Source organism: Channa argus, chromosome 1 (genome assembly GCF_033026475.1).
Source record: "Channa argus isolate prfri chromosome 1, Channa argus male v1.0, whole genome shotgun sequence".
In the NCBI taxonomy this organism is placed as follows: domain Eukaryota; kingdom Metazoa; phylum Chordata; class Actinopteri; order Anabantiformes; family Channidae; genus Channa; species Channa argus.
Window position 1 is genome coordinate 48737111 of NC_090197.1, and position 27214 is coordinate 48764324.

Genomic DNA, 27214 nt, shown 5'->3' on the forward strand with positions numbered 1-27214 from the left:
ACTTTATGACCTCACACAGGGTCTTCTACCTTCCTCATATTCTCACACATATTCTGTTATTAAGACCGACATAAAGATGTAAACAGGGCAAAATTGGTTGGGAGACAAGAGGAAAAGGCACAAACACACACACCTGCAATGGATGTTTGGTTTTTCGTTTTGACATCTTACATTCCAGCACTGATCTATGAATAGACTTTGACCTCTCCTGCCTCAGCTTAGCTGTGTTTGTCAGCATGAGAGAGTTGTATAACTCTTAGTATTGAGTAAAAAAGAACTGGTGATTGCAACAATATTATTATCAGCTTTAGTCGTGATTGAGCAACTGCAGAGTGGACACATCCAACTGACCTATTTAACTTTTCCCGGTCCTTTGTTCGATGCAGAGCCAAGCTGCTGGCAGTAGGGAACTAACTGTAAAGGCCTTACAAGTTTTCTTTATACAACACTGAGGTGTAGATATAAAAACTGGTCACACTGGGCACAAGGAGTTTGCTTCCCAGTGCCTTTTTAGTGGAAGTGACGGGTCCCAATATTGACAGTCTTTGAGTTACCAGACACTGTAAGGGGAAATACAACAGGTTAAAGGAAAACAAAGTTATCCTTTAAGTGTGGAAGTACCTCTTTGGCTTTTCCTCGTTGAGTTGCAGTGGCCAAAAAATAAAAAAAAAGGGCACTTTGTAATAAAGTGGCAGCCTTTTTTGGAAGATGTTGTATCCATTTACTGAGACTGATGTTGTCTTCAGGGCTTTTGAAAGCTGCTGTTTACATAGGAAAAGGGTTTTGTAAAGAACTCTTAAAGACCAGTGTACAGTATACAGGAGGAAGTTTAACTTGTTTCAGTGACTGTTGTTTTAGGAGAAAGATGAAAATTGTGAAACTGACCATTAAGGATCAATACGCAATAAAATACTTCTTAACATGGATATAATTCATAGTGTGATATTTCACTATAGTCTAAAGAGATCATCTAACTGCATTATTAAAGTTAAGAAAGATGCATAAACTATGTCTTTGAACTTCCTACTCTGTGACACGCACGAACAAAGTGGCAGCTTTAGTTTAAGGCATGAGACTCAAAATCAACTCCTGGATGACCTGATTGCTCAGCTTCTGCTGTGCTGCACTCCACCCAGCCCTTTAGGTGTTAGCCTTATATGAATGACAGTAAATAAGAAGCCGCGTAACTCACTTAACAAGCACAAATATTTAGAACTCTCGGATGGGATTGAAGATCAGGCCTCTCTGAAACACCTTCACAAGCATTTATTTCTGCACCGCTGCCAGTTCTGTTCAGAGAGTCTGGGTCACCGGTGGCTTTACCAAGACCTCTCACCATTAAGATACTACATGTCTTGGATAGTAGTTGTACTAATAAAATCGAGAAAAAAAGATACATAAAAGTGCTTTAGTTTGGTGACATCTCTTTGGTCAGTGTTTTTACAGTTGTATCACATGTTCTTGTGTTGTGTTCTTATCCCCTGTGGCCTAGTTCTGCTGTCAGCACACTTATTAGAAATGGCTTTGGAATTTGACACATTTCTGCTTTCTCTGTATGCTTTGTAATATTTATCTAATTGTTCTGGACAGTCAAGGTCATTTGTAATCACCGAGTGCAACATCACAAAAATCATTCTGGACTAGAACCACAGCAGTGAGATGAGCCGATGTTTGAAACAAAACCTCAATATTTAGCTGTATGCATACGGCAGTACTGTGTGGGAAAAAAAAAAAGGGAGTCGTTTGGAAGAGACCTCTCTGTTGATGCAGCAGGTGTGCCGACGCTGCTACCTTGTGATTGATGCAACAAAAGATAAAATGATTGACAAGTTAATAATAATGTACGTGGAAAAGAAAACAAAAGCAAATAGCGATATGATTAGCCAAGCTGTCCATTGCAAACATCCATAGATCAACTTTGACCTCCCCTGTTTGCTGTAGCTGTGCAAACAAACCATTTGGTTTCACCTCAACAAAGTGCTTTAGATAATCTGGTTAAACTGTCAGCTTGTTTACATCCTGTCTGATTGTAACTGCTTGGGTTTCTTGCCTCAACACACTTCGCTGTAGAAATACCATCATTTACTAGATGTCAGCAATTACTGTGCTGAGAGCTGAGAAGCTTGTCATATTCCGATAAGTGATGTTCGAGAGTACAAGAATTTTTAAGTACAAACCCATTTTCCAGAATAATTGGGATTTGTTTCTAAAATCCAATAAAAACTAAAATCTATGATTTGTCAATTTACTTGAACTTGAATTGATTTTACCAAATTTACAAGGAAAATATTTTCAGCGCATTCACTGACCAACTTAAATGAATTTTGTAAAGAACAGTACAAGTACATTCGGAGTTTCACGCCTGCAACAAACTCAAAAAAGTTGGGACAGAGTCAAAAAAAAAATTGTTAACAGTGGACTCTGGATTATTAATTGCAGCAGGTTACATTGTAACAGGAAATGGAAGTGAGATTTGTAAACAGATCTAAAACCTATTCGAGTTTTAAGTTATATTCGACCACCATGACCTGATACAAGCTCAGGTACACAGTTTTACTCTGCTGTTCTTTAAGTCGGTGTCTTTAACAATAACTCCCACGCAGGTGCGTTAAGTGTATTGTGGTCGAAGGCGGTCTGTGGACATGCATTATTCCCTCACTGAATTTGATTGCATTTTTTTACATGACGGACTGGCCTTGTGGCCATTGTATGTGCTAAGTAATATTCACTGAATGTCCATTACAGTAAAAGGCATTTACTTTGCAGCCAGTTTCTATAGACCGCAGCGGTCAGCGCGTATTAAACTGTTCGATATGTAAAGAAGTAGCTACTCCTCTGTATGGCAGACCGCAGCAGGCCAAGACAGAATGCACTTCTGTGGCATAGCACAACATGCGCACGGATGCCGAAGTACACTCAGTAGGAAGAAACACACACACACACACACACACATTTAAATATACATTCCTTTCCTTTATGTACATTCTATTGGAACCGTGTTGTGCCAAGGCCATACGGGGAAAAAAGCAGTGTGAAAACATGCTTTCTAAAGTCTTTGGAGAATCTTTTATTGTTAAAACCCTGCATGCCAAAGACAAATCCATGAGAGTTTATGGGGGACTGCAGGTCATGGTTGTATAGGTTTTATAACGGTGACAAATGCATTATGATTTTCACATAAACCATCAGCCGAGAGCCCCCAGTAAAGCAGAAAAGGTCTAAATGCTTCATGGGCTTATAACACAATGAATTTATCACAGAGAAAGAGAAAGAGAGAGAGAAAGGGCAGGGAGACACGAGAAGGAGAGGAACTGAAAAGAAAATCTTGCACATTTGTTTTATTTGCCCAGGCAGTGCTGCCAGTGGCTAGAGTTGCATTGTTTAACAGGCAAGTAAAGAGGAACCTGCTGCCACTTGTGGGTCGTGAGATGGGAAACAAACTCCTTCCATGTCCAAAACAACCAAACCCTTCCCGACACTGAATCTTCCAAAAGGTCATTTGCTCTCAGGTCATCAAGACACAGTTGACCTAGACTAAGTTGCATATGGACACTTCGTTGCTTTGAGTTTGAGTTAAGAATGTTCCTGCTTATCATTGAATCTAAGCATCCCATTCACACACCTGTGAGCGGGTCGGTACTACTGCAGTACTCTGCAGGTTGGAGGTACCACTTTGGTCAAAATAAAGTCTAATCTTTAACTATTACAGGAAACCATACCTTAGGTCCTTTAATTTAATGTTGCATAATGTTATTGCAGTATATGTTTGTTTTTTAATCTTAGTCTAAATGATGTTGAAATATTTAAGAGTCTTTTATTTAAAAGTTAGCATCCTTACACTAAATTATCTTCATTTTATTGAATGTTAGATTTGGGCCCTGCGGAAGGGGTAATAATGCTTTCTGAAAATTGCGTATGAGCTGCAAAGAGGGGTGTGGTGTGGTGGCTGGAAGACATAGAGTTAATTGGACCTGACACTTTTATGAGGCTTTGTGACTACTGAGCAAAGAGAAGGACATAATTCTATTTACTTAAGGACATTCTGTGGGCTTAGGAGTGTTCTGTATACCTGTTCATATACAGTATGTATGAGTTTGTGTATGTGTGTGTGTGTGTGTGTGTGTGCATGTGTCGGAGGATGAAAGTTTGCAAATAGGGAACAGCTATAGAGTGACATGCACAGTACACATACATTATATGCTCTGCAGAAGCGTGCGAGCTACGGACTAACCTGACCAACCGGTAGGATTAGACACACACTGTTCATATACAGGGCCAAATGTGAGATTACGGTCTGACTTCAGTGGCCTCATTAGAAAAAACACAGAAGACATTTATAAAAAACAATATGTAAAAAAATAAAGATAAAGATAATTATACACCAGTGACGTTGCAGGTGAAAGATACCAGGGGGGATCCACAGTGTGGGGGATGGTAATTAAACTATCATGGGCACACACTTGAGATAACTTGACACTCTAAAAGTGCAGATAAGCGACAAGTGCCATTATACTTTCATTTTTTTTTTTTTTATTAATTGTTTTTCGATAAAGGGACAAAATGGGTGTGTGAACAGGATTATGCAGACATCTGCCAGAAAACACAGACAGTGGTTTTCCCAATACAACTGAACAGAGACCCCAAACAAGTACATCAGAAATCAAAGAGCTAGGTTTGTCAAATGACCATCGGCCACCATTACAAAAGAAAAAAAATAATAAAATAAAATACATATTAAAACCAAAAATAAAAAAATACAATAAAAAGAAATCAAAAATAAGGATCCGTTCCATGTCTCTGTTTTGAACAGAGCATATAGATAATAATAAATAGTAACTCCCATAGTAAAAGATAAAGTTCAAGTTCAAGTTACAACAAACAGCTCTCAGAACAGGAATAGAAAAGGCTGATAACAAAATATTCCACATTGCCATTTACAAAAAAGTCTCAACTCAAGCAGGCTTCTCCACATCCCCCAGGTCATTTTTAAATATGCTTTGCATATGAAAGTATACCCAATCTAAATATAAAGCACCATTTAGTATTTGGCAATGAAAAAAACTGCAAAACATTTAATTTCCTTTTTAAATGTATTTATTTTGACGCTTTTTTTGTTTTGTTTTGTTTTTTTGGAATCCATGTACTGCATATGAAGTTTTTTTATTCTACTTTCTTCACGTTGTAATGTAGTCAGGTGGGAGGGGGTGAGAGAGAGAGAGAGAGAGAGAGAGACAGAAGCACACAACAGAACAGGCCGACGTCAGCTTGCATTACTGCATACAAGAATGGCGGGGCAGGGCAGGTGGGGGAGGGGTGTCCGAACCAAAGAACTCAAAGAAGATATGTACAACCACCTCTGTGGACAGGAAACAGAACGGCAGCCATCTGATGGCCCACGACGCCTCCCAATGCCTCATACTTTAGCTGCTTTTTTATGGGGTTTTTCCTTTTTATTTCTTTAAACATACAAATAATTTGCACTATATTATCCTGCCAAATTAAAAAAATATACCGTGGCAGCTTGGGATTTTTTTTTTTTTTCACTACCAAAAAAAGGTACCGTAAATACCTTTAGAGAGAACAAGCAACAGTTAAAAATACGAGCCTCAATATAAATACTATAGTGCCTACTCTAAGTGAACATTGAATTCAAATACAATTCTAGAAATACAGAAAAAGTAGACCATAAATGTGTTTAAGCATAGGAATCGACATGAGTGTGCATTTTCCTATATTTTAAGTTCTTTATATATATTCATATATAATCTTAATCCTTTCCCCAATGCAAATTGTATTTCAACCTGAAGAGCTGTGAAGAGCCAAGGCAAAATAAAATACAAAACCATCACAGATTTTTTTTTTTTGTTAGTTTTACATATTTTTTTTAAATTATTTCATATATACTGTGATCGGAGTCTTGAACACCACCAAGACGCTGATGGAAAGAGAAACGACAACAAAACTTAAATACAGTTTCCCCTAAAAGATAGTGAAGTGTTATTTGCAAAAGACGTTTATTTTCATATCTATAATTAAAGGAAGATTTGTACAAAAACAGATTCTCGCAGTGTAAGCAACAAGATTTGAGTGTTGTTTAGTCATCGAGGTCTATAAATTAATCAGTGGTAAAGTACAGCTCCTTAGAAAACATAGATGTTTGACGCTGCTGCTCCTGATTTGCGGCCATGTTGTAACAATGGTTAATTATGTAACTTATATCAAACTTTTTTAATTTATAGACCTTGCCAACAGGGTGAATTTTTCCAGGCTAACAATTGGCATTTCTTAGGGGTAACAAACTGGCAAATGGTTAAGGTGAAACGGCAGGGGTACAGAGGTCAAGGGTCATGAGGCTGGAGTTGTGGCTGACAACAGAAAATGTCTCATCTTTGACTTCTTTTAACAATAGGACCCTTGTCATCTGACAGCATTTCAACAACATTTCCCCTTTCAGTGTAAACTTGTAAACTGGGAAAATGGAAACAGTGCACTTCATTACCTATGAATGTCAATCTAGCTTTTAGACTCAACCCATTTACTGTACCAACATTGCATCAGCGTGGGACAATGCAAGAGAGATGTTGGTTCTTACTCTCAGGCAGAGTGACAAGTGCTATATACTATCAACAGCTTTAACAAAACTTAATGCAAAAAACAAAAAAAAAACCAAAAGCTCCTTTTGCGTTAGAAAGAGAGAGGAAATGAAAAGATGTGCCCTGCATTAGTCTATGCATCCTGATTTAAATGATCACATTTTCAAAAGCCCTGGAGTACAGATATATTTTTTGCAATTCTTTCCTTTTTTTTTTTTTTTTTCTGCAATTCATAGTTAATGACCCTGTCTAGATACGGGAAATGTTAAGTGAAAGAGATTGCATCTGATCCCCATAATATTAAATGTACCATGTACCATGTTCCATGTAGCTTCTTGTCTGTCTAGCTTGTAGTTACTTCAATGCTCTCAAATAAAGTTAGCCTCACTTGTAGCTCATATATGACTTTATGCATTGTTCCACACACTGACATATCAAAGCAGCGCTGTAGGTTTGTGCTAATGCAGATACATGTTGCTTCTCAGCCATGCGCCGTATCCCTCATATTCAGGATTGTACATTACAGATTACCTTTTCTCAAAAGTACCTCCTTACCCGAACCAAAATTACAAATAATTCAGATATACACAATACTGCTTGTACCATGCTTTCCATGAAATCCACATATTAAAGATAGCCTATTGAACATGTAGGTAGCTAGCAATAGGTAGCTAAATGATTATTAACGACATTTCATCGTGAGTTGTCACAGTCCATTTGAACAGTCAGGTGCTTGATGCAAGAACCTTTCCTGGGTGGCCTAAACCTTTTAGCATTTTTGAAGTTCGACCCCAAGCGTATACTAGATAATCAGATGGCCAATTGCAGTCTTGAAATATCAAAGGCACTCTTTCTTATTCTACCAAGTGATAGTACAAATCGAATTCTTAGCACACCCTTGACTTTTTGAAAGAAATTTAAGGGCGGTTGTTTTCAGTTTAATCATCAAGCCAATGCAATATTTGTTTGAACCCTGTCTGAGCATGATGTCTTTTAGAAAGGTCAGGGTAAGTGCATTTCCAGGGTTGTAAGAACAGGGTCAAGTCAAAGAATCTTCACTTTTGATGTTACAAAACAAAACTGTACATGATATGTGTAACAGAATGTATGCAGCATGGATGTATCTTCCTTGTCTTTTCTCTTTTGAAGAATAAAAAGGAAAAACAGAACAAGAGAAAAACAGCAACACATTTACTCAACATCTAACCAACCAGGGACAAGTTCTTTTCTTTTTTGATTAGCAAAAACATACTATGCATGCTGACTAATTCTTAAAAATGGAAAAGGAAAACTCAAAAAAGAAAAAAAGTACACAACATGTAAATTATTGCACAAGAGAAAGGCTTGAAGTTTTGCGTCAATGCAAGAGTATTGCCCCGATACAGATCATGCATTCAATGGGTAATGGAAACGGGGTGTGCTGGTGCAGAGCACATGGTCTTAATCTTCCACCAGACTGGTGAAAGCGGAGTGTTGGGGTTTGGGGCAAATCTACAAGGAGCTGGGAATAAACAGGGGACTGATGGCGGACATAGCTGAGAGGAAAAGGTCCCATAGTTCGGCCTTCTATTCTGACTTTATTTCGGTACTCAAAGGACGGTCACTGTGCCATTTTTTCATGTGTTTCTCCAAGGTGCTGTAGACACTGAAGGGCATCTGACAAATTTCACACTTGTACACGTCTTTGCCCACCTGACCATGGGTCTTCATGTGGCGTGTAAGTTTGGAGCTCTGGGCACAAGCATAATTGCACAGCTCACATTTGTATGGTCTCTCCCCTGTGTGGCTGCGCCGGTGCACTGTCAGGTTACTGCAGTTCTTGAACACCTTGCCACAAAACTCACAAGTATCACTCCTCCGGCCGTCCTTGGAGCTGGGCCGCCCAGGACCCCCAAGGTGTGGTGTGCTGCCCCCACTGCCTGTACCACTACGGCCTGACAATCCACCGTCCAGCTCCCCTGGAGGGGTAGAGAAACGCAGACTGCCATTCTCCGAAGAATGCTCAGATGAAGAAGCGAAGGGCGATTGTCTAGAATCCCCAAAGTTCAGAAAAGGGTCCTTAAGTTGTCGGGAGGCAGCATAGCCAGCAAGCCACTGGGAGTAGACGTTCTCCGTGTTTGGTATTGTGGGAGTGGGAAGGTCAAATTCCTTTTCCAACTTTATTCGTTTAGAGAAGGGACTGAGTGGACTGGGGCTACCCAGAAGCAGTTTCTTAGACAGGCCAACGGAGGCAGATTCGTTAGGAGATGCTCCCCGCCCATTTACTGTTGAGACAGAGCCTTCCTCCCCGCGATCTGTTTCTAACACAGAGCCCCCATCACACATGTCGCGGTTGTGGTGATGGTCTCTGTTGAGGTGATGGTGCAGGTGGTTCTCCTGGGCCATGGCGTTCCGTTTGTGCGCATTTAGGGCTTCGCTGAAGTGCTGCATGCTGGCGGCCAGACCCATCCCCTGCATTACCTCCGGCAATGAACGTGGGATGGACCCCTCATCAGCACCCAGTCGGCTTCCAATACTGCCGTTGTTTTCATGCTGACGAGTTCCCTCAAGGTTTAAACCAAAGTGATAGCTGTTGTTTCTTCTGGCTGCCCTCTCACCATTTTCCCTTTCGTCTTCCTCCTCACCGTCTTCCTCCTCCTCCTCTTCCTCCTCTTCTTCCTCCTCTTCCTCTTCCTCCTCCTCCTCTTCCTCCTCCTCCTCTTCACCATTTTCACGTAGCATGCGGCCATTTTCACTTTTCAGCTTGGCCACTACTGACTTAAGGGCATTGCTTGCACTGCCCATATGCTCACTAGTGCCAGGCTCCGGGGAGGAAGCTGTTGAGAGCCCATCTTCTGACTTGCCGGTGTTTGGCGAGGATGATTTGTGCATGTGTGTCTTCATGTGGCGCTTCAGTTTGCTAGCCTGTGTACAGGCATGATCACAGAGATGACATTTGTACGGCTTCTCTCCAGTGTGGCTGCGTCGGTGAACTATTAGATTACTTTGAAACTTAAAGGCCTTGCCACAAAACTCACAACACTTTGATTTCAAGGGGTTGGCAGAGGACGATGTAACCCCTACTGAGGGGAGTGGGGTACTAGGAGTGGTCTGAGAACCCACAGGTGACTGCATGGAGCCTGGAAGAGGAGGTGGGGTAGCAAGATATGGAGGTTTGCTGGCCCCTGCACCTACTGTTCCTCCACTTCCTCCTCCTGTCTGGAATGGCTGGAGCAAGCGCTGCATGGGGCTTGGGCGACTGGGGGATAACGGGGGAGTGGACCCTGAGGTGTTGCCCGCCAGCTCCCGTAGCCGCCTTGAGAAGTCCATTGTAGGAGGGGGATCCAGGGGCAGAGGAGGATTGAGGCGCAGCACCCTGTCAAAGGCACTCGGGTGGTGGGCTGCCAGCGCCAACTCCTCTGGGCTCAGGTGGTGGGGATCCAGGTGATTCCTTGGAGGGGGGCTGAAAAGAGGTGGCGTGGGAGGGAAACGCTGATGATGGCCCCCACCAGCATTGCCAGTGGCACCAACCCCAACCCCCATTCCGACGCTGTCCCTACCACCTGAGCCCGAGCCAGGGATGCGGAGGAGATTGAAGGGACTTGCATCAGGAGGCAAATGGAGGCCATGAAGGGGAGGCTGAGAAGGGCAGTCCGCGCCCCCACCCAGGGAGGAAGGCCCACCCATACGTGGTGTGAGAGGACTGCCATGTTCACTTTCCAGGTAGATGCGGAAGCCATGGGTGTTTTGAGCATGCTGCAGCAAGAACCAAGCGCTGCCATAGGACTGCTTACAGGTAGTGCAGGTATAGGTGGTTGGCTCCTCCTTACCTGTAGTAGAAAACAAGAAACAAAATCGAGTTACGACTGGTTTAATATCACCTTTTTTGTTTTTCAAAATAAAAAATCATTTTCAATTAAATATCTCCCGGACTTTGTGTTGGACATTATTGTGAGAATCAGCCCAGACTTTAGTTTCAAGTAAGGATTGTCAAACGCTGATCTGCTGTTCATTAGAAAAGTCGAGACAGTTACAGATTTACAGTATTTACCGTACGCAGAATAAAATCCATGAAGAACAACTGTGTTCAACTTGGCAGAACCAATCTTTTCTATGAACCTTAGGCCTGACTGTTACAGTTTTCAAAAGTGGTCAGCACATGGTGTTGAGGGCATTGCAAATACAACAACAGCTCTTATTGAGGTCATGCCCCACATGAGTAGCATGTGAGAAGTAGTCAGTGTGTGTATGCATTTGTTCTTCTCCCAGACTGCTCTGGGACATAATTTTTCCCTTCAGACCGACTGTGAGTCCTCCATTGTCAGCAGGAGAACAAAGAAACGGGGCTATCCCAGCGGACCACCACTTCCCACTGATCTACCAAAACAGAAGCTTGCCGACAAACACACATATGCACATGCACACACAGGAGAGACAACAGCGATGAATCTTTTAATCCTTCAAAATACATTTTCTACGCTGACGCTTCTACATTTTCCGAAGCAGCAAACAGTAAATACAAGATATACGTCTAATAAAACTGATTACCCAAATCAGGAAATACCCCGTAAGGAGTCATTTCACATTCTGACAACAGATTTCTTTCCTTTTACTGTTATATTCACAAATATTTTAGACCTATATTCGGCCCACATTAAACTGATATCACACCACGGACAAATGCACACACACACAGAACACTACAACCCTGCCGCCTGAAGAAAGTTAAACGGTAGGAGTGTAAGGTGTGTTAGGCTCCAACTGGAGAAAAGCTTTCCAAAGCTTCTCTCTCTTGCGAAGTCACTTTGAGATCGTGACAATTGGCACTTTTAAAACTACAATTGCCTTTGAAGAGCCTTGGCGATGATGACCTCTGGTAGGACCCGCAATGCATGTGTAATCTCATTAAGGGACCAAATGGATGGTCATCTGTCCATTTACAAAATTAGATAACAAATGAACCCCCAGTCGCTGCCTTTCAGAGTCTTCCACTATCAAGCATAAGAGCAGTGCGGGTGTGTTTGATAAAATGAACTTATACACTAATACAAGTGGATAAATCTAACAACAAACAGCAATATTGCAACCACGTTATTTTGAATAGAAACAAATCATAGCTGAGGAAAAACAATACTCCAAAACCTGCTAACATTGGCCACCTATTATCAGTATATAGACACGCACTTTTTAAAATAATTTTTGGGAAAATACAACATTTAAGCACTTGTAAGTTTAAAAATTCTAGATCCAAATGCAATGGTACGTTTTATGTGTGGGCAGAAATATGGTTGTTTACTCCATAAAAACTACAACAAATATATCAACATACAAAAATGTCAAAAGTTGCAATGCTAAATAAATTGAAACAAACTGTAATAGTGATGCAAAAGCAAACAGGTGTCATTCTAGGGGTCGTAATATCGATGCTAATTACCTCTAATGCTACAGATGCTAAAAAGCTATTTTGCACTAAAAGTGTCATGAACAATAAATTACAAAACATTGCATTAATATGTAAACAGGTAAGGTGGGTTGCAAAAAAGGACACAAATTTTACACATATCGCCAGCTAATTGCTGACAGAATGAATATGACAAATTACCATTGATACTAAAAGGATGTCATGGTTTGCATGGAAGCTTTTATGCATCAAAACGCTGCAATTTACCTCCAATACTCAGAAAGAGAGAGTCAAAGGGGTTAGAGTACAAATAAAAAAAAAAAAAAACATGTAGTGTATTTGCAATGGGGATGTTTTTGTACATGCTTAGAATGTGTGTTTAAATAAAAGCGATGTCATTTTCCTTACATGATGGCACAACATACATACCACATACTTGATTTGACCTAACAAAAGATATTTAGAAAGATTCTAAGTAATACTCAAGTTGCAGTAAATTACACATGTGAATATGTAAGTGTGTGTGTGTCTGTTATGCATATCAGTGCTTGGTGGAAGATTCTTTTCCTTCCTTCATTTGCCTTTTTGCCTTCTTTATCTTCTTCACATCCCTCTGTCTTCCTGTCTCTGCTATCCTGCACACGGACACACTTCTCCCACATGACCAACAGTTAGGAATGCCAGCTAAATTATGGATCATTAAAATCGGCACAAATTACCACTAATTGTGGCCACCTGCAATGGATCTAACCTGTGAATATCATTTGCATTATCAAGAACAGGGAGGCTTTATTTATTTATTCTTTTTTTTTTTTTTTTTTGTCCCCCTGTGGTTGATACACTCACCGAACACTGACAGCACTTCCACTTGGGTTTAAACCAGGAGATGGCTTATCCATATGGTTTACATTATATTTCATATGTGCTCATCTTTTATCCAGCTTAGAGGGAGTATTTTCCTCCTGCTTTGAACAAATGTGTGGTGCAGCGTCGGCCTTTTTCTTTTACTTTAAATAAAACACACACATTTTGACCACTTCTGAACATGATGGAACGTCTTGACAATATTGCGAGAAATTATGCTCAAAACATGACTTTCCTGATGATCTAAGCATGTTTTTATCGTGCAGCACACATCTTGGCTTTTCTATATTGCATTTCAATAGACGCGAAGAAAGTTAACAGTTCAAAAAGAAGTTGCATTGCAAAGTGAGGGCAGGCAACAGTGAACTAACTAACCACATAAAACAAACAGAACATGTATATGATCATATGACTGCTTCCTTGGGAAACACGCTTAAAACTTGCATTAACACAAACCAACCTTAAAATAACCAATACAACTCTGTCTGTGGACGCATTTCGCCTCTAGTCTTTGGATTTCTGTCTTCTGTCTTCGCTCTGCTCCATAATTGCTCAAAAAGATATTATCCAAAGGCATAAATGTGCTGATCTTGTAATGATACATAAATGATATAGCCAGTGATTTATTATATTTTCAACATTTCAAAATACATGACCTTAGTATAGCATACAGTATCCTGTCAGAATGAGAACTTTTTACCTTAGAAGCAGTGAAGTAAGGGTCCTTCAGATTTTTCATAATGAAGAATCATGTCATGAGGTGCACCCGTGTATTAGATCACATGGGTTTTTTATTTCTTTTTGAAAAAAAAACATTGGCATAAAAGAATGGCCAGGTTCAAGAATGACATTATGGTGAGCAAAGGATTCTTTGTTGCTTTCAGTTTTATATGGGAATTATTGAAAATTGTAAAAAATAGTGGTCAACCTCAACCTTTACCTTTAAAACCAAGAAGAATGGCAGTTATTTGTACATACATGTATTGGATAAAACAGAAAGGGTGGCTCCATAAGCCCATAATTTTGTTTTCTATGTCCAAGATTCAACTACATCTACATAAAAACTATCAAAATAAGGCTTGTGATCTGGTGTGTAGATGTAATTAGGTGGCAGCGTGATTATTACACTAAATAAAAGAAGGATTGGTGTTTTCAGCTAAAGATGAGCAAAACACTGAGCAAAACAAGTACCAGGCACAATGGTGTAACTCTTAAGCTAATACGTTCCTTTTTGACTCATAGCTCAGACTTGTCTGCACCTGATTGAAACTGTAAGGTTAATGGATTTTAGAGTAGGCGACTGCTCCACTCTGTCTCTCTGTAATATACTCCCATCAGCCACTTCATTAGGCAAACTCTCCACCACTCAGAGTTAGAAAAATGAAGTGAGAAAGCGGAATGGAGGACGGGATATGAAGACAGATAGAGTGAGAGAATGGGAAAGAAAGTGATAGGAAGGGTGATCCCTCTCGTTCAAGTAAAGACAGAGGTGACTACGACCTGCTCAAACTTTTGTCTACAGCAAAATTTGGAGGGAGAAAAAGGAAGTGGGGGAGATGTGGGTAAATAGTAGCATTTAGTTCTTTACCAGGGGTAAATGTCAAATCTATACAACTGCTAGTGAGACTCCGCAGACACACACACAGACACGCACAGTTTCGGAAACGTCCTAACACTCTACACCAGCCATGGTACAGTGACAAGAGCAGGCATTAAGCCCTATTAAGCCAAGGGCATTGCCTGCACACTTTGTGGTGCTAGATGGGAGAGGAAGGCACTAAGGCAGCTTGGCTCATGTTTCACGACTCTTTTATGTGTGTGGGGAGGGAGGGAGAGTGAGAGAGTGTGTGTGTGTGTGTGTGTGTGTGTGTGTGTGTGCGCAGCAACTTCCCCTGGCTCTACCCAATCCTCTCAAAAGGATGTGTGGCACTCTAAACCAGTGGCTGTCCAATCCAAGGAGCTGAAATAAAGCCAGTGCACCACGCTGAGGAGCGACACTGTGCAAATAGAAAATGGAAATATCTTTATAATCAGAGTAAAAATGATGTGGGTCATAATAGCACGGCTTTGTCAAGTAATCCACATCATAGGGCACTATGATGAGGATCTGCCCTTCCTCGCATCACCTTACGGCTGCTGCTAGAACGTATGACACGAAAGGGTCCACAAATGTTCACAGGATGCGCATCCATTAGCACAAGTGGCTGCGCATGCTGTACAAAGGCACATGTCCACATACAGAGGCATCAAGTGTGTGCGCCTCTACTGTCTGTGTGGAGCGTGTGAAGTGCATCAGGCATGTGTACGGTATTAAAAGGGGAAACTTCAGAGTGCGTATTTGCCCGACATGATAGCGACATAAATGTACCAGTGTTTCAAAAAATCTTGAATCCACCTCAGAATGTCAGTGTGCGCTGTCTGTTCTCCACCCAGTCATTCTGTCCTATAAATTAGCTGGACTGCCACCATTACATCCCTCTCCGACCAGCTGGGAAACAGAAATGGATGCCAGGTCTTGGCTACCAACTAGGACGGACCGATCGCTGTTTACTGTTCTGGTATGAATGTTATCCATCACAATTTGTTCTCCTTTTATTGTCTACACCTGGTGATAATTCATCTGTACGTCACTCTTCCTATATCTCTTAATCCTGCCCTCATCTCCTCCTATTTGCTATGTCTGTTCTGACATCCTCCTTTCTCTGTACCATATAAGACTCTCTCCTTTACATCCCTTCTCCCCTACCGCCTCCTCCTCCAGCCCCCACCGTTCCTTTCCACCCCATCGCTAGCTCTCCGGAGGTGTCCTTGGCTGAGTCCACCTCTGGGTGAGATGATAGTAATTGAGGTAATGGAACATCGCTGAAACAGGATTAGGTACGCATACTGGGAATGAGGAACAATGTCCTCTAATACAATTTGGGATTTCTATCTGAGCCTCAGGCTTTCAGGATCTGCTGCTTATATTTACATCTAGGCATGGCCGCTCTCCCCTGATCACCTTTGGCTTTACCTCAAAGGGATACCTGGACAGTTTGCTACAGTTTGTTAGAATATGTGGAGAAATCTGTTACAGACACTTTGTAAGTTTTGCTTTCCAAAAAGTGAAAAATGGTACAGTCAATGTTTACTAATGATAAATATATAGTTAACCACCCCAAGTTATTTATAAAAAGTCAAATGAGCTCCATAATCATTTTGAGCTAGTACTCATTGACCTTAATGAGAGGCAAATATGAGTATCACTTTAAAAACGTTAGAGAATAATTTCATTGACTTAACTGGGCTTTTCTTGTTCACTTAGTGTTAACATGTAAGTTTTATTCATTTCAAGTTCATTTACCTCGAATAATATAATTATAATCTTCAAAAATACTTAAACATTTCAGTTTGTTGTTTTGTGATTAATTAACTGATGGGATTTCAAGCAACTGTAGTAGGTTTTAAGAATTAAAAGCAGCAGACATCCCAGCATTCATGAGAGAACCTTTCTGTCTTTAATAATACACTGTAACGGAATTGGTTATTTCCATTGTATAAAAAAATCATGCTAATAATGATATCGGGTGAGGGTTGACTTGTGTCCCTACCTCCAAAAGCTTGGAATATAACAAAATTACTGGCAGCAGCCTCAGATATTTGTGGTGATTTTAGTACAAAAACAGCTGCAGACCTGGTTCTTCGTGTCAAATGAAAAATTACATTTTTTTTAAACTGAAAAGTAAAGGAAAAAAAAAACAGTTCCCTAAAACAGTTGGATTGCTTAAAGATATTAGAGTGTACTTAGGTTGCTTTGCACTCTCTCCTGTCCACCTGCGCTCGCATCGTGCTATAACAATCCATGCCCCAGCACGCTTCTGTCTCTGCCATTTGACTTTTGGTTTTGAAAAGAAGCGCTCCCTCGTACAGTAATCACAGTTCCGTGGTTGGACACGTTTTGCATTCCTGAGTCCACTAAATCTGCTTGAAGAGGTGGGCCAGGGCATGGTATGGTGAACTATGGCCCTGAGCAATCCCACAAGTCAAACAAATCAGACTTTTGGGGTCTAATGAGACATATATCATTAGAAGTATAAAATAATCATGATCGTAAACACAACTCATATGTCAAGACTCCCACTATAAATTTCAACTGCAACTGATACACTGCCATACTTCATGTAAGTAAAAGTATCTTTTAAATGACTAGGAGCTAAAAAGAAAGTGACTCAGATGGTTTGTGCAGAACATGGACATTATCAACTCCACTCCAGCTCAGCCTCCTTCGCCAGCTCCCTCCATCATTGCCTACCAAAATGCAACAGTTGTGGCTTTCTGCTTCTTTTCCAGCAGTCAGCTATCCTGCACCCCCCACTCTCTCAAATAAATATATAAATAAATAAAATCTTAACCATGTCATTGTTGTTATGTGAAAATCTCGTTGCCCTAATTATGGCTCTTTTCATGTTTTAATTTCAGAACTGCTTGTTCTTATTCTTGCAGGGAGAATTCAATGACCCTCAGGCTTGTATGTGAAACCATTTTAAAACCCTGTTGGTTACACTCAAAAACACATGGTGGTCAAGTTCAAAAACAAGGCTGTTATGAAATCTGGGACACCAACAAAAATAAGAACATTGCTGCATATTTACGTTGGCATCCTATTAAACTGTAATTGTCTATTTTGGTATCATAAACTGTCATACCAATGCTGATTCTGAAACAACTTCCAGTGTGGTCCAGACAGAACAATCTGCACTATCCTCTACTCCAATTCTCCCTATATGCACAAGCTTTCTTACTAACTGGACAGCAAACAATTGGAATGCAAACTGTGGCAGCTGGTGTCCTGTCCGCTTACTGAGGAGAGCAATGCAGTCAAATAACAACATGACTGCAATTGCTGAAAAAAGGCAGGACTCTGCTCGGGAGGAAATCAGCCTCTATTACTAGGTACGACTCGGCATCTAGATCAAAGCAACTTTCACAAACACCGCAGTTACAAGAAGAGCATGTCAAAGCAGATGTACGATGCAAAGAACAGTTGTGTAATCATTAAAAGCAAATAACAAACTACCGAAACTACCATACAATAAACTGTATGAATAAGAACAGGCATGAGGCCTAAGTGTTTTTTTTTTTCTACAAGAAGGAAAGGTTGTAATTCTTCTGCCCTATCTCTCAGTGTTCCTTGGTGTTTGTAAATGCTAGTTGAGGAGGCTGTGACTTATTCGTGAAACCCATAGATGATGGTGTTAGATGGCAATAGGAGGGAAAGATGCTGCAATATGACGATGCTCCTGGAACCTGCTTTTCAGCATCAGGTTCAGGTGATGCTGCATTTCAAGACGATGTCACAATCAACTCTAACTAATATCCCCATTGTGAAGCGGAACCTGGTTTTTCATGTCCCTGCTGGAACCATCACAAGAATCGGAGTTTGAGATCATCTTTACTGATCATCATGAATGCTTATTTCCTGGTTATGATCTGATCTTCTAGAACAGTCTTACTCCATGTACATCTTCCTTGCTTTCATTATCAGCAACTTGGTGACTTAAATCAAATATGATGAAGTGTTCATATGCCAGGTGAGAATATTGTCACAGGTAAAGCTCATTAAGTGACTGTTGCAAATAAAAGCCCCCAGGCCTGACAGGAATGATCCGGTATTTTAATAGACGGAGACCTATAAAGTCATTTGATTTACCAAAAACAATAGATTATTGAGCCTGTCGGATTACATGCTGTGTCTGCATAGATGTGTGCGAGAACATGTGCATTTGTGTATTTCTACCAAAGAGCCGCACACTTGAGGCAGATGAGCAAAAATATCAATAGAGTCTGTCCCTTTGTGTGTGTGTGTGTGTGTGTGTGAGGAGGAGGGGTGAGGTTGGGTATGGGGGGTATATATCAATACCTTCTGTCTCTATATGTGGAATCCCTGCTAGGTTTCAGACTGTGTTATCTGCAGGTCTCTCAGCAGTGTGCAAGTACTGGTGTGTGTGTGTGTATATGTGTGTCCATCCAACCACCCATCAAAGCACCAATGTGATAAAGTTTCCTTTTCTTTCACTTTGCACACACATGCACAAATACACACAGTGATGTATCTCATAAAGTCCGTTCTAACAACGCAGCCTGGGCCCTTAAACTGTGTTTAGAAATGGAATTAAACGGACGGGCCTTTGTAGGAGCATCCAAGAGCACTGTAGCAATGATCCAGAATATGTGTGTGCATGTGTGTACGAGTCAGTATGTGTGTCCACTTGGAAGACCGGTACTCATGATGGCAGGGACAGCCTCCACTTAACCCTAAACCACCATGGTGAAATTACAGAGCATCCAAATTACAGCACTTATGCAGCAGAGAGGGAGAGAGAGAGAGACACACTAGGGTTTGAAAGAGGAAACTTGGTCCCGACACACACTCGCAAACACACGCACACTCACAACTCAGTGACTCAGCTTGTGGACTTTTACTTGGAACCCAGGATGCAGAAGCTTTCTTTCAACTTCTAATCTGTTGCAGATTGGTGACCTAATCAGATTTTGGTCGGATTTTCAGGTCAGTTTTGAAGTAAGTGTTGCCGCAGGGCTCACGCAGCTATTTCATTGATGACATTCGAATACTAAGATTTCTCAAAGATACAAGGCCACCACATTGATAGAGCAGGGCTGCCACCACAAAGGGCTTCACTGCATCATCTGACAAAAAGCTGAACCAAATCAACTTTTGAGCCAATTTCATCCAGCAAGGCTTTGTACTGGCTGGTTAAATACTTAAAAGTACATATTCCTGCTAGAGAACATTGGCTTAGAAAGGGATATTTGTACTGTGTTAATAACGGTGATCTCCACAGAAGATAAAGAGCTCTTCTTAAACCGAGCCGTGAGGTTTTCTGTGCCTAAACCTAATAAAATTGTAGCTCCACATTTATTTTAGGATCGCAACAACAATGGACGGGCGCATAAAGCATCATAAGCACCTACTGAAACTACTGAAAGGTAGAAGGCTCCCTACTGAACCACTATTATGGTCACTTTACAGAAACTGCAATTTGCCACGAGAACTCTTAACGTCCACCTTACGGTAGTAATGGCTGCTGAGTTGTTTGAGAGGAAGAGAAAATCTTAATAAGGCAGTGCCATATTTTATTTTCCAATGTTAATACTGAACGTAGGGAAATGTTAGAATCTGTAAAAAGATTTGCACATGTCCACTTCTAGTTAGTGTCATCTAAAAATACATGATTGTATTTCCCCTGGAATAAATCCCTGATGGTAAAACAAGAGCACACTCGGAGAGGAAGCAGATTTTCTCTAGTGCCACAAGCAAGAGCTTGGTGGTCACTGAAAACACACAAACACACACACAAACACACACACACACACACATATATACATAAAGCCAGTCTGGTATTGAGGGATCTTCAGGGACCTGCAACAGCTGCCAAGCAGGGCAATTCAGTCGTGTGTGTGTGTGTGTGTGTGTGTGTGTGTGTGTGTCTTGGAGTGACCACAGTGGGAGATCACTCTGAGCCCAGCAAACACCTCAGCTGGCCAGATGCCCATACACACACACACACACACACACACACACACACACATAAACACAACGCTTTGCTTCCTCTCTTCATCTAATCCCTCCTCCGCCTAGTTGGTCTCATCTCTCCATCTGTCTATCAATGTTGCATACAGGTGGCTGTCCTCTCTCTCTCTCTCTCTCTCTCTGTCTCTCTCTCTCTTTGTGTGTGTGTTTCCGTTTTCTCATTTATGTTGCTCAATCCTGCCTTTTCTTTCCCACATTCCATTTTTTTTTTTGTCTGTCTTCATCTCTTTTAGTGCCTGTTTTTTTTTTCTGATGATTTGCTAACAAAACAGAACAGAGACTGATACAGGAGAGGAGGAATCTTGGAAATCGAGGGCGGAGTAAAGAAAAAGGAAGATCGCGATGAGAGCCTGAATTGCTAAAGCGCAAACAGCCAAACACCCACATACACACCCTGGGCGGTTGCCCACACTCTCACACACATTTAAGGAACAAGCTCCAACTTGACCAAAGAAGCAACGCTGCTGCCAAAACCCCTTTCGCTCGTCAGTCCACCCATCCCTCCCACTTCCCCTTTGTTTTCCTCTGTTTATTCTTCAATCCATTCCTCCCCCTTTTTTTTTTATCCACCCATCTGACCCTCCCAGGTGGGAAGCACTCAGCTCTGTCTCTTTAATTGTATTCATCCGACAAGGCCAATCGATAAAGGACATATTTAATACAAATTTATGACTATTAGCCATCAGCGATAAAAAGCCATTTTTTTCTGGATAGCACTTGCTTGTGGTGAAAGAGAGAATGAGGAGGAGGTGGAGGAGAAAGGAGAGGAAATACAAGCCATCCTGCTTTTAACACAAACAGCCTCCCACCGTCTCACTGTCCGACCTTGGAGAGATACAGTTTAAGCTGCAGCAAAAACACAAGAATCCAAGACCTTTTTTTCTTCTGTCTTTCTTTTTAGACAAAGCCTCAACTTCAAGTAGGTCTCGTGTGTATTTGGGAGGGTTTTTCAGGCATTTGAGTTTTAGTGCACAGTTCGGAAGAGGATTTCAGAATGCAGCAGCAGATTTTGGCAGGGATACTAAATAATCATATCAAGTGGTTCATTTCAACTTGATAAACTTCTTTTCAGCCAGTGAAAATGACAAAACCTGAGACTGATTGTACCATAATGGGAGAGACTTGACATACTGCACACCAACTTTTCCAGAAGTTGGCACCTTATTTAAAAAGGAGATAAAAGAGAATTCAAAAAGTAGCAAAAAATATTTAATTGAACATAGTACAAAAACAACAAATGTTGAAACTGCGTACTGTGGAAAAGTATCCTGTGGTCTGACGAGGCAAAAATTGTAATTCTTTTTGAAAATCATGGAGGCCCCGAATTGCTAAGAGCTGAAATCCCATATCAAGCAAGAATGACAAGAAATTTTGCTTAGAAAATTAAACCAATTGGCTTTTTCTGTTCCAAATTTGGTTAGAAGTGATTTGCAAATTTCTTTTTTTTTTTTAATCTTCATTCTACACAGCTTCCCAACTGTTTGGAGATAGGGTTTGTACTTGTACATATATCACATAATCACGGTTAAATATTACGGTTAAGCACTGTTTCAAACATTTTCTCCACAAATAATTGACCTGCCAAAAGGTGCAAGAGGTGAAATATGTGAGAAGGTTAATATTAAATTTCCTATCAAAGTTCCCAGATTTGGACACTGTTGTGTTTCTTACAGAGTCAAACAGCACGGAGAGTGTTGTGATGAGATAAAGCACGAAGACAAACTCCCCTCCAGCCCTCCTTCACAACCTTGTCTACTTAACAAACACTGTAGGCTTGATTCATTAGAGCTGCAGTCACTACACCCTGAGAGCCCTATTGATCCCCCAGACGCTTTCCACAGAGTCGGGAGGAAGAAAAAAAAAAACACTAAGACAGAGAGAGAGGTGGAGAAATAGAGAAACAGAGGAAGGTGAGAGGAAAAAAAAAAAGGGGGAGAGAGACAGGCTGAATATATGGCTTTGTTAATACGAAGCGAGCAGCAGTTTACCTGCCTCTTTAAATTCATTCTAGTGCGCAAGGCGACTGTGACGGCTCCCGGAGAGAAAAGCTCCCCCGCTCGTCGCCAAAGGAATTCTTTTGCCCTCCAAGAGAAACAAGGTGTGCAGAGGCTGGAATCAAAGTCAGATGATAGAGAGGTTTTTGGTTTGTGTGTCCAAAAACCAGTCAAAGACAGCGAGGGTCAGTGTACTGGAGCTTTGAGACAGATATAAAAAGAAACCTTTGTATTTGCACAACTGTACTGGTTTTTACCACTTTTATTGAGTGTGTAATTAAGTCCGTAAAATCAGAGTCATGATCAATAATGTTAAAGGGAGAAGCTGAAGAAGCTCCAAAGTCATATGTTAATAAGTGAAAACTCGACTTGGTCTCTATGGGCCATAAAATGTCTGTCTCCACTGAGTTCATGTGGTCCCTGTCCAAAGCCAGGAAAAAAGTCCCAAAGTTAATTTAAAAAACAAACTCAAAATGACTAAAAAAGAGAAATGGCCACAAAGTGACAAGTGACAACCAATAAACAACCAAAAAGACACGAAAAACGACCACGTTCAAAAGTGTCGTGCTCAGTAACCCTTGTCTCATAATGTGTCCATCATGACGGCCTCTGAGCATTGGTATATAGCTAAAACATCAACCTTGGTCAATATTTGATATCATTTAAAATCAGAATTCTTAAAACCATTTCAAAAAATAGGCAAAATTCAGAAATGTTAAACGCAAAAAGCACAGCACCACCTCTGCACCAGGTTTTAGAGCTTATGTGACTGGGCAACGTCTGCATGAGCATAATGTATACGTGACATTTGTGAGGGATTAAAAAAGTCGGATAGGTGCACTTGTGTTTGTGTGTGAAGTTGTGATCAGCTCCTCACACGCAAACACTCATACGTGCACACAGACTGACATATGTCTTGGACCAGGCCACCAGCAGAGGACAAAAGAGCCAGTGAATAATCGAGAAATGTGAAAAGCAACAGAGGGGAAAAGGAGAGGGCGGAGTGGGAACTGACATTACATATAATTCTGTTTTTTTTTTTTTTTTTTGTTAAGGGTCATTTATGAACTTGCGTACGTGCATTTTGATGTCTGATCATCCAGCAGCATGTGACAAACTTATGGGAGTGTTTCTGTGTGTGTGTATGTGTGAGCACAAAGATGCTCCATTAGTGATTTGGAAAGTGGTGTGGGGGCCTGGCATTCCCATCAGGCCCAGTATGGCCTAAGTGCTGCACCACACACACTCCCAAACCCTAACCAACCCCACCCTCATGGGCACAGGCTGGATGCCTCCCCCTACCCTCCACCAATCCTTATTCCACCTAGGACGACCTAGTAGCGCCTGTCAGCCTGGTCCAAAGCACCACACATATAAGTACAAACACACACACACACACACACACACACACACACACTCATGGTCCACTAATGACCAAACCCAAACAGCTCCCAAACAACTCTGAAAAGCTATTAGGAGAGGGCATTTTGTAGGGGAAGTGATTTTTTTTTTATATGCCATTAAAAGCCATGGATAAAATGGGCGTTCGCGTAAATACAGCCACAGGTCGGAAGGGGATAGCCAAACAAGGATAATTGAGAAACCATACTTCCCCCTGAGATAAAGGTAGATGAGTGTCCACATGTTGCTCTGATCAAAGTGAACATTGAGTAGTTTCCAGTCACTTTTCGATTGTCTTCAGTGTGTTTTTTGTACATTCTGTACAGGTGTGACCTGTTGGGGATAGGTAACACTAACCTTTATCATGTTTGGCCTTGTTTTCGCTTTACAACTCTCGTGAAGTTCGTTTATTCAACTCATTTCAAGAGTTTGTCAGAACAGGTCAAAGTCAAACTTAGATTTTTATGTCAAGTTAATGAAAATAAGTAAATAAAATGTAAAATATTAGTTGATCCCACGAAATGTATCTGTGATGATTTACAGTGTACGAATGTCAGACGCTTGAATTCAATCCCATCGACTCCCGACTGGGAGAAAACAGCTCTGGTTCCAGAATAAACAGGGTCCATTCTTTGCAAGTTGAGAGCACTGGGACTCACGTCAGGTCATGTTCAGACACGACTTAAGAGCCGCAAGCCCACTGACGCAACTTTTTCCTTAAAGGAGATGATAGGCTTAGCAAACCTGTTTATTGGCAGCCCTCCTCCTATTTCTCTACCCCTACTCTTTACTCTTTACTCTTTTTTTTGTCTGTCTCCATCAGAAAAGAAGAAACTGAGAGACAGACAAAACACAAACATCACTCATCACTTGGCAAATGTACCCATACACACACACACACATTCGTGGCTCAGTCTTATTTAGCATTAACAGCCAGTCATTCAGGACTTCGGTAGTAGTTCTGTGTCCATCTGATACAACAGAGTACAACACAAGCAAAAACATCCACATAACACACACATGCGCACACACACACACACCGCACACTTAGGGAACCCCATCTTTCTCTTCTTCATTAACATATAAGACTATCGCGTAGGAGGGTCAGCATCGTCCAGGTTCGGCCCCGTGCAATCTGGGAGGGACTACATCAGCAAAGAAATGATTTTTAAAGCCTCAAGTTGCAACACGAGTCCCATCAATGTGCAAATGAATTGAACCTTCTCCTCCTTGTACTTTTATTTAGAGTTTTCTGTGCTCTTCACAATCTGATCATTTTACATCAAAAGAAGGATGTGCTGGGAAGAAACTGGACCGTTTGGGGTTGTCAGACAGTGTTATTTTGCGCACCATTTTCACTGTCGGGGGCCAAAAAAAGTCACCTATCATCTCGCTTGTTCCCACTTTATATGAATATAGAAAACATATCTTGATAACAAGTAAAACTTGCTTGATGAGGTTAGTAGATCAGCACAGTAATTAATTAGGAACACGGCAAGAAGGGAGGTCGCAGACAAAGCAGGCCTCTGCAGAAAGAATTTATGAAGCTATTTTAAACAAATCCACCATCTTTTAAGGGAATTGTTATGTTGGTCCTGCAGAAAACTGTGCAGCCTGAAGGCCCAGAGTAGTAACTATGCACTCTTCACGTAGAACATCAGCACTAGATGTGATAAAACACTGTCATTGATTTTCCCAATATCAATGTTTTTTTTGTTTTTTCTTTCTGGTAATGAAGTTGGTTTGTGGACTTATTGATTACATGATGAAAGTAGTGTCACAACATCATCATCACTTTTTGGTCATATAATGAAAAATGTAGTTCGATTGAATTTAGCAAAAATGCTTAAAAAACACATTTGCTTTCTTAACCCAAGTCGTAGACTATCTGTGCAGTTTTTGTAATATCCACTGATGAGATTTTGGCCTCCGCCTTGATACTGTAAAGGAAAATGAAGTCTGCTTACAGCAGCCGGCATTCAGGCCCAGTGTTGTCACCTGTAATTGCGACTAACTGACATTTTCTATTACCATGTTATGTTGGTAATTTACATAAATAGAAAGTCACATTGATATTAAACATACCCGTAAAATGTTCCTAGACAACATTTTTCTGCCAAAATATCCAGTCTTGCAGCACAACATTCTGTTTATTATTCAGTTACCTGCACAGAATTGTAATTTTTGGGAGACAGAGTTGCATTGCAGGAAAAGTAAAGGTGCCACTAAAAACATTAATCACGGCACATTTGCATTAAAGGACAGGTTTACATTTTTTTCAAGTGTGTCTTCGAACAACATTCGGGTGCTCATATGAATACTGAAGGAGGTGTTACTTCATACTGGCCACTGAGAGAACTCTTTTTACATTTCTTTCAATGGACGTGATGGGAGCCAAAATCCAAAAGTCCTTGATTTGTGCATAAAAGGTATTCAAATGTTTATCTAAAAATAAATGAAGACTTAAGCAGCATTTTATTGTCTTCGGACGACCTTTTTTAAATGTTTTCCCACAGATAGAGTAGTGTGCGTCCAAAGGAAGCTTTTTTTTTTTAAAGGCCTGTATTAACAGGAGGGATGTTTGCAGCAAGTAAAACCTGTTTCAGTGTCCAACCTAACTGTTGTCTGAAGACAAAAATGTGAACCTTGAAAATTTTAAATGTGTCCTTCAAGCGCCCCAGTTAGCCAGCATGTAAGAAACAAACATCCTTCAGTAATGCGATTAAATACACATTTTTCCATTTTTAAATATCTGCAGTGGAAATTGTATATGACACATACAGTTTTTTTTTTTTTTTTTTCTGGGTCTACTTTCTATTAAAGAAATGTGAACACTGTCGACATTGGGTTTCGTGGATTGTCTCACGGAAACATATTTTTTTCCATTTCACGCACATAAAGATTCCATTCATCTCTGTTTTACTGTAGTGGAAGCAGAAATCTCAAAGAGATATAAAACCAAACTATCTGGAGGTATTAGGGGGGAAGATGTGTTCTTTTATAACTTTTCATGTGACCCACATGCCTGTTTTGCCTAAGGAGGACAGAGAGTACAGCATTGTGTCAGGTACACAAATTAATATTTCCTAACCACAAAGACACGTTGTCCCTGGAGGGCAGTCACTCACCAGCCCAGTAAAATCATCCACCAGCTTATGTTTAAAACATAATACAATTGCTACATTTCTTCTTTTTACTGGAGCTGCTACTTGTAAGCTGTATTCCCTCATGTCTGTATCTCTCTCTCTCTCTCGGTCCTCTGCCCTCTGTCTCTCTCCGATTCCCTGCAGCTGCGCCCTGTAAAACAAGCTGAAACATACCTCTGAATATGTGTGTGTACGTACAGTATGTTGCCTATTAACCACTGCCAAGAAAAAAAATGTCCTCTCTC

General features: G+C 40.9%; 1 protein-coding gene across 2 annotated transcripts in view; it reads right to left on the minus strand.

Moving 5' to 3' along the window:
• Positions 1–5471: 5471 nt before the first annotated feature.
• bcl11aa (BCL11 transcription factor A a) overlaps positions 5472–27214 on the minus strand; it is a 49541-nt gene continuing 27798 nt past the window's right edge. For both annotated transcript variants that reach the window (XM_067528610.1, XM_067528601.1), the window contains exon 3: positions 5472–10402. In XM_067528610.1, coding sequence (XP_067384711.1) covers positions 8160–10402 — 2243 coding nt within the window. In that variant the 3' untranslated portion in view covers positions 5472–8159. The remainder of the gene's footprint in view (positions 10403–27214) is intronic.